The 12,497-nt window shown below is 46.4% G+C and overlaps 1 protein-coding gene across 5 annotated transcripts in view; it reads left to right on the top strand.

Moving 5' to 3' along the window:
• Window positions 1–12,497, top strand: part of Frmd6 (FERM domain containing 6) — a 96,145-nt gene that overhangs the window by 49,235 nt on the left and 34,413 nt on the right. For 3 of the 5 annotated variants that reach the window (XM_076550541.1, XM_016003913.3, XM_076550540.1), the window contains exon 2: window positions 8,224–8,488. In XM_076550541.1, the coding sequence (XP_076406656.1) occupies window positions 8,390–8,488 (99 nt within the window). In that variant the 5' untranslated portion in view covers window positions 8,224–8,389. Of the gene's footprint in view, window positions 1–7,936; window positions 8,080–8,223; window positions 8,489–12,497 lie in introns of those variants that run through there. The other 2 variants (XM_042260571.2, XM_042260570.2) reach the window with 2 other exon arrangements.

The raw sequence follows: 12,497 nt of genomic DNA, 5'->3' as shown, positions 1-12,497 counted from the left end.
GAAGTCGAAATAGCAACAGTTGGGTGCAAAAGCATCAGGGTAGCTAGAGCAGGCGACTAGTTGGTGACGTCATCCTGACGAGTGTGCTGTCTCATGGGATAGCATCACTTAGCATTCAACTGGAATGTCATAGTGTTTCTGTTCTTTCTACTGTGTTAACTTGGACTCCTCACAGATTTTCAGCTCCGATGGGCAGAATTTAGCAGGGGTTTGAAGGATGACAAGTGCACACACGAGCTCTCACATGTCATCTCTAACATGAAGTCATAAACCAGAATGCAGGGGAGGGAAGCTTTATGAGCAGCTGTCAACATAATACTCCAGAGGTTTTAAAGTTTCAGACTTTCACATTAGGAACATTTGCTGGTGAGTCAGGTGTCCAAAAATGTAAAACCTCTAGAATCTGAAACACTCTGGTCCCAAGAATTTCAAATACAGAAACACTCTGGTTCCAAGAATTTCAAATACAGAAATACTCTGGTTCCAAGAATCTCAAATACAAAATATGCAACTGGCAATATGTTACCAAGTACTAGGGTTCGCAGGTGCCGGCTGGCGCTGGCTTACTTGTTGGTTTGGGTCCCTATATTACTCCAGTAGTTGCTCTAAAGGTATGCAGTGCCTGTGGATGGTTGGGGGTGTTTGTGGTTTGAAGGGATGTGTAGCAAATGGCTCTTACTGACAGCGTTCCGTTGCACTACAGTTTACAAGCACCTTGCTGGGGGTAGACTTCCCATTTCTTCCATCCTCACTTTCCATGGTAATACTTTGCTGGATGCTTTGGTTCAGAAGTGTATTATGCTTTGGTCAGAGTATTGCTCCAGATGTGGAATTGTTAAATTCGGTGATGTAAACATCTTGATGCCTGTCGTAGATGGAGCCATATAGGTTGTACTCACTGGCCATGTCAATCATAATGTAGGAGATTGTAACATTTATTGTATCACGGTATGACACGTTTGGTCCTTCAAATATTCTTCTCAAGTCAAAAACTAATCTACCTCTGTGCGTCCTTTGGTTAGCCAGCACACATTTGAACACACACGCACACAATCCCTTGCTGTTTTTCCAGAATTTCCAAGGGGTAACGGCCTAATACAATGTCACTATACCGTGTACAACCAGCAATACACTTCTCCTTTCCCAGGATAAACTTCCTGTAATTTAGCTGGCTATGAAAATGTGAAATGAAGAACTCTCTGTGGGATGATTTTTATTGCAGGGCTCAGTCGTAGCCATTGCTTCTCCCTACCTTGACACTGAATGTTTTATATTCATTATACCATTAAATCTATCCAGTATTTTAGGAGGCCAATATTATGGATTTTACGAATGAAGAATTGGCCTCGGATTAGGAAATGTGCACGTGGTCACACAGCTGGTATCCTGTGGAGTCTGGATTAAGATCTAGGTTTGCCCGATTGATGAGGTCAAGTCTGTCCTGCTCTTTTCTGTGCATGCTGTAAAACTCCTGGGGGCCAGCTCTGTGGAGATGTGCCCTCACCCTTCCCCCAGTGCTTATTTCTCTACTGGAGCAAGGTTGGAAAGTGCAGATGAGCAAACAGGAAACGGATGTTCTTCCAGAGCGTATGGCTGTGGGTGGTTAATAGCCACCAGGCACTCTCTTCTTACACACAGTAGTCACTACAGAACTAGCCATAGGGCTGGAGAGATGGTTCCCAAGTTAAGGGCACTTACCACTCTTTTAGAAGACCCAGGTTCGGTTCCTAACACCTACATGGCAGCTTACAAACCCCTGTAATTCCAATTCCAGGGGACTAGGAGCACTAGGCAAGCATGTCGTGTGTGTGTGTGTGTGTGTGTGTGTGTGTGTGCGCGTGCGTGTGCAGGTAAGCACTCATAGACATGAAAACTGGCCATAAACAAACTGTCCCACTTTCTTCTCTAGCTAAATGACAAAAGTAAGTTTTATTGTTCTCTAGTATCTCTTAGAAGCAAATGACCCTTTCTTAAAATCCTTTGTAAGATAAAATATCTAGGCAGATCACAAATCAAATGTCATATTTCCAGGTTGGTCTTCAAAGTAGAGAGCTCCTTGGGGTATGTGCACAGTAATGGGAGGATCTGTATGTGCAGCCTGATAATGCACAGCCACAAAGCTGAATTTCAAAGCTATTCTACAACTGCAGGCCATGTTCATTCAAGAAATTGACTTTAAAGAGTTCAGGCCAGATTTTTTTTTCCTGATTTTTAATTTAATTTTAAATTTAAACTTAATTTAAAATATTTAGTTTTAAATTAATTTACTTTTAAAAATACACATTTGGACCTGGAGAGATGGCCCAGGGGTTAAGAACTCCTTCAGAGGACCTGTGTTTAATTCCCAACACGCGTCAGGTGGTTCACAGCTGCCTATAGCTCCCGCTCCAGGGGATCCAACTCCCTCTTCTGGTCTTAGAGGGCCCTGCTTACACACACTTATGCGCATAGTTAAAAACAGATATTAAGCCGGGCGGTGGTGGTGCACGCCTTTAATCCCAGCACTTGGGAGGCAGAGCCAGGTGGATCTCTGTGAGTTCGAGGCCAGCCTGGGCTACCAAGTGAGCTCCAGGAAAGGCGCAAAGCTACGCAGAGAAACCCTGTCTCGAAAAACCAAAAAAAAAAAAAAACAGATATTAACATGTATTTAGTAAAAGCTTATTACTTAAAAAAAAATAGCTGGATGGTTAAAAAAAAAAAGCAGCCCATAATAATTCTATATGGAAACTTATAGAACATTGGTTCTTGACCATGGATAATTTTGCCCCCCGGTAAATTTTGGTAATGTCCATTAACATTTTGGGTTGTCACAGCTGAGAGAGAGAGGGATTTCTGGCAGTTAATGGGCAGAGGCGAGATGTAGCTAAACACATGTGATTCAGGATGAACCCCATTACAAAGACCGTTTGCCCCCCTCCCCCAATAGCAGTAGGACTGGGTTAGTTGACTTTCTCCTTGTGACGGAGTGCCTGCTGGGAGCACCTTGAAGGAGGGACGCTTTATTCCTGTTCACAGATCTAGAAGGCGCAGGCCGGCCGGCCCGCAGGGATGAAGTGCGTAGCAAGGCTCCGTGGCGTCGGGCGCCCGGCAGTGTCCTCTGTGGTGGTGCAGCAGAGAGAAACGGAAACAGCCCAGGATGGTTAGCCTCCACAGGCCTTTCCTAGGTCCTCCCCCGCCTGTAGGATCCATTGCACGTTCAGATCATGACACGTGCCAAGGCTGAGCAGTCTTCCGTGGGAGCCTCACTGGTCAGGGATGTTTGCTGTATGCAGACAGCCAGCAGTTGATGAACGGCAGTCCATGAGTCTGGCCTTGGGGATGTATAGTGGCCCCACTCTCAGATCTGCAAAGACAAGACCAGAAAAAGCAGAATTTGAAGTGGCTAAGTATTCATGTAGAGGTGATGTTTTGATACAAGAAACGGTTATCAAGCCAGGCTGTGGTGGCGCACGCCTTTAATCCCAGCGCTTGGGAGGCAGAGACAGGCAGATCTCTGTGAATTAGAGGCCAACCTGGGCTACAGATCAAGTTCAGGACAGCACAACAAAATCCTGTCTTCTCTTTTTTTTAATATTTTTATTTATGTGCATTGGTGTTTTGTCTACATGTATGTCTGTGTGAGGGTATCAGATCCCTTGGAAATGGAGTTACAGATAGGTGTGAGTTGCCATGTGGGTGCTGGGAATTGAACCCAGATCCTCTGGTAGATCAGCCCATGCTCTTAGCCACTGAGCTGGCTCTCCAGCCCCCAGAACCCTGACTAGAAAAACCAAAAAGAAGAAAAAGAAACAGATGTCTGCAAAAGTTGCTTTTCAGTGGTGCAAAGCATTCTAGCATGGCTTGTTCACACAGCCCACCATAGTTCCAGGGAAAAGGAAGACCTGTTACTTCCTGGGAACATGACAGAGGTGCTCTTTTCTTCCCTGTTCCACAGGGGCTTAGCAGCAGTGCCCAGCACACAGCAAGTGTGTAGCCAACGTTAGCCATCATCGGTATTGTTATTTCACCTGTGCCGAGCATCCAGCGAGCCTTGGCATTTACCTTCCTCTGTCTGGGAGTTCTTCCCTGAGACGGATGGATGGGTGGGTGGGTCGGAGGACATGACATCCTGCTCTTTATCCAGGTGTTTGCTCAAACATCAGCCCATCAGCAAGGGGTCCCATTGCCTGATTTAACACCCGTCCACACGTCATGGCCACGGCACTGTCACCCACTCTGGCCTACAGTATGTGCTCACTGCCTGTCTGTCATTTAGTAGGTGCTTCTCACATGTACTTTGTGTTGATGAAATAAATGAGCAGAACAGTGTGGAACTTGTTTTATGAAAGACATGTGATAGCATTTTAGGACAGTATACTTACACTCCTAATGCTGTGACCCTTTAATGTAGTTCCTCATGCTCTAGTGATCCCCAGCTGTAAAATTATATCCTTGCTACTTCATAACTATAATTTTACTACTGTTATGAATCATAATATAATGCCGGGCGGTGGTGGCGCACGCCTTTAATCCCAGCACTCAGGAGGCAGAGGCAGGCGGATCTCTGTGAGTTCAAGGCCAGCCTGGGCTACCAAGTGAGTTCCAGGAAAGGCGCAAAGCTACACAGAGAAAAAACCCTGTCTGGAAAAACCAAAAACAAAACAAAACAAAACAAAAATCCCAAATGAATCATAATGTAACTATCTGATATACAACCTCTGTGAAAGGGTCATTGAACCCCCAGATGGGTCGCAGCCCGTGGGTTGAGGACCACTGCTTTAGAATGACTTTCTAGTCACATAGTATAGCTCACGTATAGGCTATATCTCTGTACTTGAAGCTGGCACTCAACTGCACCTTCCTTGAGCTGGCTTGCCATTGCCACCCATGTATGTGCCCTTGGGAATCGGGACAGTGCTCAGGCTTCTTGACAGTGTCCCTGACCATGTCCGAGGGGACCGGCTGCCCATGCGGTCCTGCTGCTCATCGAGCAGAGAGCACATCGTCTGTGTGTGACCTTTGCCTTACGCATGGGAACCAGTTAAGGTGAAGGTAAGTAGGGTTCCCATAGTCCACTTTCCAAAATAGCATCCTTTGTTTTCATTGGATAATAAAGTGACCACACTGGCTGCTGCTGCGGTCTTTCCTAATCAGGTTTGCCTTTAAGACAAGGATCGTCTTCTTACATTCTAAGGAAGTAAATCCAGAAAGAGACTCCTTTTTGCCTCCATCCAAGCTGAAACCACACTGTGTGGGTAAAAACTTAAGGCTGGAGATTGTGGAATGTATCTTTTTTGTAAGTCTCTTTGGGGAAAGGGCTGGGGATCTGATCACTGTCAACACAGTCTTCTGGTTTGTCCATAAACTGGGACAAAAGGGTAATCCTCAGGGTAGCAATGTCCTCCTGGGGCTGAGTTGGGGCTCAGCATAGACCACAGAACAAGTAGCTGGTGATTTCTACCTGATTTCTGCAATTGGTATGAATTGGTATGAATTCTGTCTAGACTGTTTCCCAGGACAGTCCAGTTGAATTTTACACTGGTATGTGTTAGAGATAAGTTTTGGTTTGATTTGTGTTCACCTTTTTCGTGGAACTTTTAAATCAGCTTCAGTGCTGTCTTGGTATAGTGAAGGCTTAATTTAATCCCGTCTCTGTTCAGGGGGCTTGGGTTTGTCACCCTTGTGTTAAGTGAGGCCGTGACACTTCTAACTGTGACTGTCAATAAATGTGCTGCCGTCGTCTTTTTCCGGACTTTTGTACTGTATCCGAACCATTAAATAAGAATTGTACCCAAATGATAAATTTTAATGAGGCTGGATCCATCCTAAACCTCGGAACACCTCCCCCCCCCCCCCCCCAGTTTAACATTTAAATTCCAAAAAGTAGGTCAGTAGAAACATCCTGCTTTGGTTTAATTAAAAATGGAAACGCATAGGACTATCTCAATACGAAGTGCAGATTTAAATATGAGGAATTATAGTGGGATTCATGTCACTTAAGGGTTTGATCTAAGTAAGATATATTTAATCACAGCTTCTAATTTATGAAGTGGAGAGAAGCCTAAAGGAATATTCCAATAGATAGGGAAACTGGCCATGGAATTTAGTAGTATGATGGAGAGTCTCTCCAGAACCGTCTCTCTCCGTTTATATGGTATGCCTAAGGATATTGTTCTCCAGGACCTTAATAGCCATCTTTGGAGAGAGGAGTGTTCTGTGCACAGTGAGCGTGTGCAGTGTTCTCACTTCTCAGAGCCTTTAATACTTTCTGAAGTTTTAAGAGAGGGTCTAGTGGGAGGCTCTCTGTCCCCACAGTGACCCGTTTTAGGAGTTTTCGTAGTTTCGGTGTTTTTACCACAGTCTCCCTGTGTAGCCCCGGCTGGTCTGGCCCCAGTGTGCGGCCATCATCTCCGGCTTCTGCAGACCAAAATTGCCAGTGTGCACCGCCATACCTGACTTATGTTTGGCTCCATGATGAGATGGGGACTTGCTGTCTATAGAACTGCACGGGAATGTACAGTAGCCCAGGATGGCCTTGAACTTGAAATTCTCATGCTTTAGCGATGAGACTCCCAGCATGTACCTGGCTTGCTTTAGGGATTGTATACCTTTGAAAATGCTGAGAACATTTCCAGCAGTAGCGATGAGGGTGTCATTGTCTGGTGTGGGTCTGTTCTTCGGATGTCCTCCCAGCATGCCCCAGAGTTGGGTGGAATGCAGCACTATGCTAGGTTCCTTCCCTCCACATGTGCTCCACCGCAGGGTGTTGTCGTGAGCAGAGGTGTCACTGTGGCCTGGACACTGCTTTGTTTCCAGCCCCAAGTGTGAGTCATATGCAGCCAACATCCTCCTTCGAGCTGGTGCTTGGGCACCGTCGATAGAAAAGAACACTTTCTAGATGAGCGACTCCATTTGGGGAGTGGCTCCTGGAACTCAGAGACTGAGCATCCACTGTAGAGAGGCCGTGGCCTCCAGAGGTGTGCTGGAAACCAAGAGGAGGCAATCACCCCTTTCCTTTAAGGAAAACAGAAGGTCTGAGCGATGGATGGTCCCCTTCCTAAGAAGGAAATAACCACATACAAGATTAGCAGCCTAATTTTAGTTTCAAATAATTCTCTTGAAGATTGTATTTTTTATGTTTAAAAAAATCACTAGATCATATTTACTCCTGTTACCAGCTATGAATATAGTCTCTTAAATGAGCTATAAGGAGCAGATGGGTCAAGATTCTGTTTTGGAATTTAGTTTCGTATTCCCGGACTTGCTTTCTCGCATCCTGCAAATACAGCTGCCGGGGAGTAATGTAAATAACTGATGACGTAGAGACAGCTAGTCTTAACACTGCAGTTGAAGGATGTCCTGCCAGCAGCACCCTACGAATTACTCCTCAAGAGTAGGAAAAAATTCCCAGTGCTTTAAAATGATTCCGCAGGGTCTCACCAACACCAGGAGGCAGACGCCAGAAAGGAAGGGCGGAATTACTGAAATCCAGAGAGAAAAGTTTCAGTGCTTGCAAGCAAAGTTACACACTTCAAAACTCTGGGCGGGGATGGACAACTTAATGTCTAGTTAACTGACAAAACACGAGAGGTTTCTAAGACCTCTAGGTCTTTTATATGTGTGCATGGTTTGGTAATACAGCATTCCTCTTGCTGTATGTTATGTGATCAGTGAACTAATGAATTAAATTTTCATCAGCTAGTTAGAGAACCAGGAGAAAGCAGGACATAAAGACTAAGGAAGACTTCATAACCATGGGGAATGCTGTGGAGAAATCCATTCCAGTGGCTACTGAGGCTCCCGTGGGTGGTCCAGCAGCCAGGGCTTCCTTCGTAAAGCCAGCCGGTGCAATGGTGAAGGTCACGAGTGATCGGTCAGGAATGTGATAGAACACTCATCTGTGTTCCGTAGTCCCGGAAGCGAGGCTTTTGTTGATGCCGTTCTTGTAGTTCATTCCAGAACCCTGTCGTCTCCCTTGAGAGGCCGGGAGCTCCTCAGTCAGGATCCATCCATGGCCTTGAGCCTGTGGTGCTTGGTCGTCTGTGAATGCCCAGGCTCTCACCATGTCTGTTAGCTCGTGTCTGAGAATGGAGTGCGAAGGTGGTTGTTCAGGGGCAGAATCTGCGCCTTCTCGTGTACCGAGAGCAGCAGTCTTCGCCTGAAGCGCACCTTCCCTGTGCCTGACGAGTAGCGGTGTACCACTGGCCTGCCGCTGCTCTGACCAGACGTCCCCTTTCTCCACAGGTCTCCCCGTGGACTCCGTACGGCTATGAAACCCACACAGCGGGCCGCCACCATGCTTCTCCTGCCGGCCATAGGAGAATGAGGAGAAGTCGGCTCTGGAGTGCTGGGAGCGACTGCTGAGCACCCGGTGCCCCCAGCCTGCCCCCTGGAGAGCCCACAACACACGATGAACAGACTGACCTTCCATAACAACAGAGTCATGCAGGACCGTCGCAGCGTGTGCATCTTCCTCCCCAATGATGAGTCCCTGAACATCATCATAAACGTGAGTCGTCCCCTCTAGGAGAATTTCAGTGTGTGGTCCCCCTGCCAGACCACACCCACATTCATCATTAGAGAACGAACCAGAGATACGTGGCAGACTTACTACACTTCGGCATCCACACAGCCGTGAACAGCCTTATGGCTTCTGCTCCGCCCCCTTTGGCGGTGTCAGACTTGGCGTAAAATTAGGAGTTTGGGTACTACACTAAAAAAAAAAAAAAAAGGTTTCTGTTTTTAAACTTTATTGAATAATTTTTCAGTTGAATTAATTTATTGGATGTCTCTGTTTTCTTATCTTTCTGTGTGGTCAGCCTTGTGTACATTTGGGATCATTTGGAATACCTTCCCCATTTCCACTCGGGAAGGTTTCTGATTCACAGTGCTCAGCAGCAGCACCCCCTCAGATCCCATCATGGGACTCAATTACTTCTTTGAATTCTTCTGCCCTTAGTTTCTGCATTAGGAAGGATTCATTTTGCTATTTGTACTGTATGGAAGCCTCTCTCTCAGCTAAAAATTAATGTAACAAGATGGGAATCGGAGACTCTAGATGGAGTAAGAAAAGCAAACTTGAACATTTTTTGAGCCTTGGTTTCTGCCTCTAAAATTGCTTGGCTCCCTGAATAAATTTTCTGTTTAAGTCTGTCCATTTGTGTCCATTTCAAATGCTCGGAGTTGTCATCTGTGTAGGTAAAATGGTAGCCGTGGCTGAGATTCTCCTACGCATCTTGACTGGTTTAATCAGTCAGCCCAAGCAGTGTCCAAAGTGAGCTGAAGGGCAGTGGATAAGCTAGGCTGTTAACCTCTGGCTCTCGAGTCAGAATCAGGTATCTAGTTAACCAAGACATTGAGGGCTGGGATCCTGTTTGCAGCTTTTTTTTTCCTTCTGACAGGTAAATTGTATTTTTACACATCGCAGAGCATAGGCGTCTCTAAGTGCAGCCCAGTTATACATATACTGTTAGTATATGTGTCCATGTAGCCATTGCCCAGCTGAAGATAATGATTTTCATCTCCTCAGAAAGACCCTTTGTGACACTTTTTCAGGGTAGACCTATAAACACACACATTAATCAGAGTCGATATGTGAATCATAGACCACCCCAGTGAGTAGAACCCTTGGTGGTATATAACACACATGTCCTTTACATGTTTTAAGCACATGCAATCCAGGACATAGAGCTTAAGCACTGAGGAAACTCGTCTGCCCTTTTCTGTCATTTTACCCAGGAAAGTGTGCGTGCATATTGCTGAGTGTGTGGCCGATCTGTCATCGTGAGAAATGCTGAGAGGTGGCAACCATTTCTAAAGGAATTTATTGGTACTGGAGTCTCATCTGAGGGAAATAATTTTGGAGAGCAGACTAAAAGACTCCAGGCAGGCGGGTTCATGGCATGTTTTTATGGTGTCATACCTAGCATTTTTAAAATGCTCTTCCTACTGTCAGCCTTCATACTTTCTCTTTCACCTAATTGCAGTCTGATAGAATTGAGCAAAAATTGCCTTAATGTGGTGCTGTGGGTTAGTTTTCCCACATATATGCTGCTATGTAGATCCGTGGCTTTAAAGTCTACTAAAATTATTCGGGGAGGGGCTTGGTGAACGAATGCCCAGCTCTTTGGGCTTCCCCCATGGAGATGCTGGTGTAGGTCTAGGGCAGGACACCAGAATTTTGATTTAGCAAAATTCCTCCGCAGGGACCAGAGATGGATGAACCCCTGAGGCAGACAGGAAAGCCTGTGGCCCGGCCCCACTCTGGAGAGCCCCGCTCACTTACTGGTCTTTGGGGCCTGTGTTGGTGATGGAGGCTGCTACCATCAGGGGGCCTGGTCTGAACTGTCTACCCCGTTACTTTCTTTACAGCTTTGGGCACGCTGCTTCAGTCTGTTGTTCATTATTTGGTTTGTTTTCCCCATATGAAGAGGGGCTGTTCTATGTATGCCTCGTGTGGGAACCCGGCACGGCTTTAAAGACACTCCGTGTGTGGTGGTCCCTTCCTTGGTGGTGTCTGTCCTGGGAGTTGCTCAGTAAGTCAGTCATTGTGGAGTAGGCCTTCACTTGGCTAGTTCCTTGAGCTGTTCGCTCCATTTCATTAGGGGCTCTGCCACGGAAAGCAGAACGGAGCGTCTGGGCGCCATGCTGCCCCAGAAGACTTCTTACCCCAGGGAACATTGGTCCTCTGCCATGCCGAGGCTCCTCTCCAGCAAGCCCTGGGACCTCAGGAAGGAAGGGGTTAAGTAGCCTGGAGGCTTGCCCACTGCTCGAAAAAGAATCCAGAGCTGCCCAGAACCCCTTTTCCCTACAACTGAGAACGGTGGTTTTGATGTTTGCAGAGTTGGGGGTAACAAATTAATTGTAACAAAAAATGTTTGTCAGTGGCCTCCTGGTCGGGGTCTCTCTCTCTCTCTCTCTCTCTCTCTCTCTCTCTCTCTCTCTCTCTCTCTCTCTGTCTCTCTCTCTGTCTCTCTCTCTCTCTCTCTCTCACACACACACACACACACACACACACACACACACACACACACACACACACACACACCAGCCAGCAGTGAGGAGTGTGGTTCGTATACACTTTTTTTTTTTTTTAGGAAGTTTTTCCCCTGACAGGTACAGCTGACTTCATATTGATTTTTCTGCATGTGGAATCAATTTAATGTTTTAGTCATTTTGAATCTCCATGAATTGTATTGATAGGGGCTATTTTTAATTACTCTTAATCATCAGATATAAAATATGGAAACTTAAAAATAAAATTATGGTGACTGTAAGAGGCAGAAAGTCCTTGAGTGGCAGAAATGGCAGAGCCAGGAGCTTGCACCTCCCTTCCTGTGGCAAAGTGAAGAATTCTTTCCCTCCAGAGAATATTTCGAACATCCCTGCCCAGTAACAAGTCATTGGCACAGCAAGGATCAAACCCCCTTCCACTTCAGAGTTCCCCAGAGAGGGTATTTTTAGATAAAGCCCACGCCGCCGTTGAGAAGGCAGTACTTTGTGAAGTTCCCATTGCCCCTGAAGATGAGGGGAATTAAGAAATTTCACAATCAGCCATGTGGCTTTGAAGACTCGACTCTGCAAATACCCAACGCCACTGCTTGTTTTCACAGCAGGTAACTTTGAAGCCACATCCTTATTTAATTACAGTTTTTAAACAAGAACACTATACTTACTTGATGATTGTTAAAGAGCTTGAGCAGAAGGTTCCAGATACTTGATTTAAGTAGCGGAACAGTAATAATTAGATGGGATGCCTGGAAGAGAGGCCCGGCCTTATTTAGTCAAGAGTCACCACAGATTTTATTTTACAAACGTTTAGTTTGTAGTTTGGAATCCAGCTGCTCGTTCCATTTCGTCCTGGCTGCTCCATATCCAACCAGGCCAACTTAAAGTTAAAACACAGTCCAGCTCAGGGTTAAAAGTGCCCCAGAGCAGTGTGACGGTTTAAGTAAGTCTCCAGTTTGTGGAGCTTAGCTAGTGTCAGAGTCGTCTGTAAATGTGAGCCTTTCTGCTCCTCGCTCTCAGTCTGTTGAAGCCTCTTTGCCACAGTATAGCTGTGACATGAAATACAGACCCAGTGCTGACAGTGAATGCTGGCAATAAATAGAAGTTCTCCAGGACACAAATCAAACCAGCACAAGGGGGACCGGGGTGGGTGATGGTTTCCCAGCAGCCCGTGGGTCTTCCCAGTGGTGAGGTGAGCTTGCATGGATACGTGGTTAGGAAATTACTGGATGGCAGGACTGGAGAGCTGGCTGCTCCTCCAAGGACCCGCATTCAGGTCTCAGCACCCACCTGAGAGCTCATCCGGGGGACCCGATGCTCTTCTCTGGCCTCTGAGGGCACTGCACACATGGGATGCACAGACATACGTTCAGGCCAAACACCCGTACACATAAAATTAATGGTTGCAGTGTTGCTGGATGGCGCATTGACAAGCCAGAGTGTCCATGGGGGTCACTGAGGGAGACGTCTCTGGCAGACCACAGCACCTGGGGGGACCCCAGCACAGGTGC

This window comes from Peromyscus maniculatus, chromosome 14, assembly GCF_049852395.1.
Source record: "Peromyscus maniculatus bairdii isolate BWxNUB_F1_BW_parent chromosome 14, HU_Pman_BW_mat_3.1, whole genome shotgun sequence".
Classification (NCBI taxonomy): domain Eukaryota; kingdom Metazoa; phylum Chordata; class Mammalia; order Rodentia; family Cricetidae; genus Peromyscus; species Peromyscus maniculatus.
This window is presented reverse-complemented; position numbering and strand designations above follow the sequence as displayed.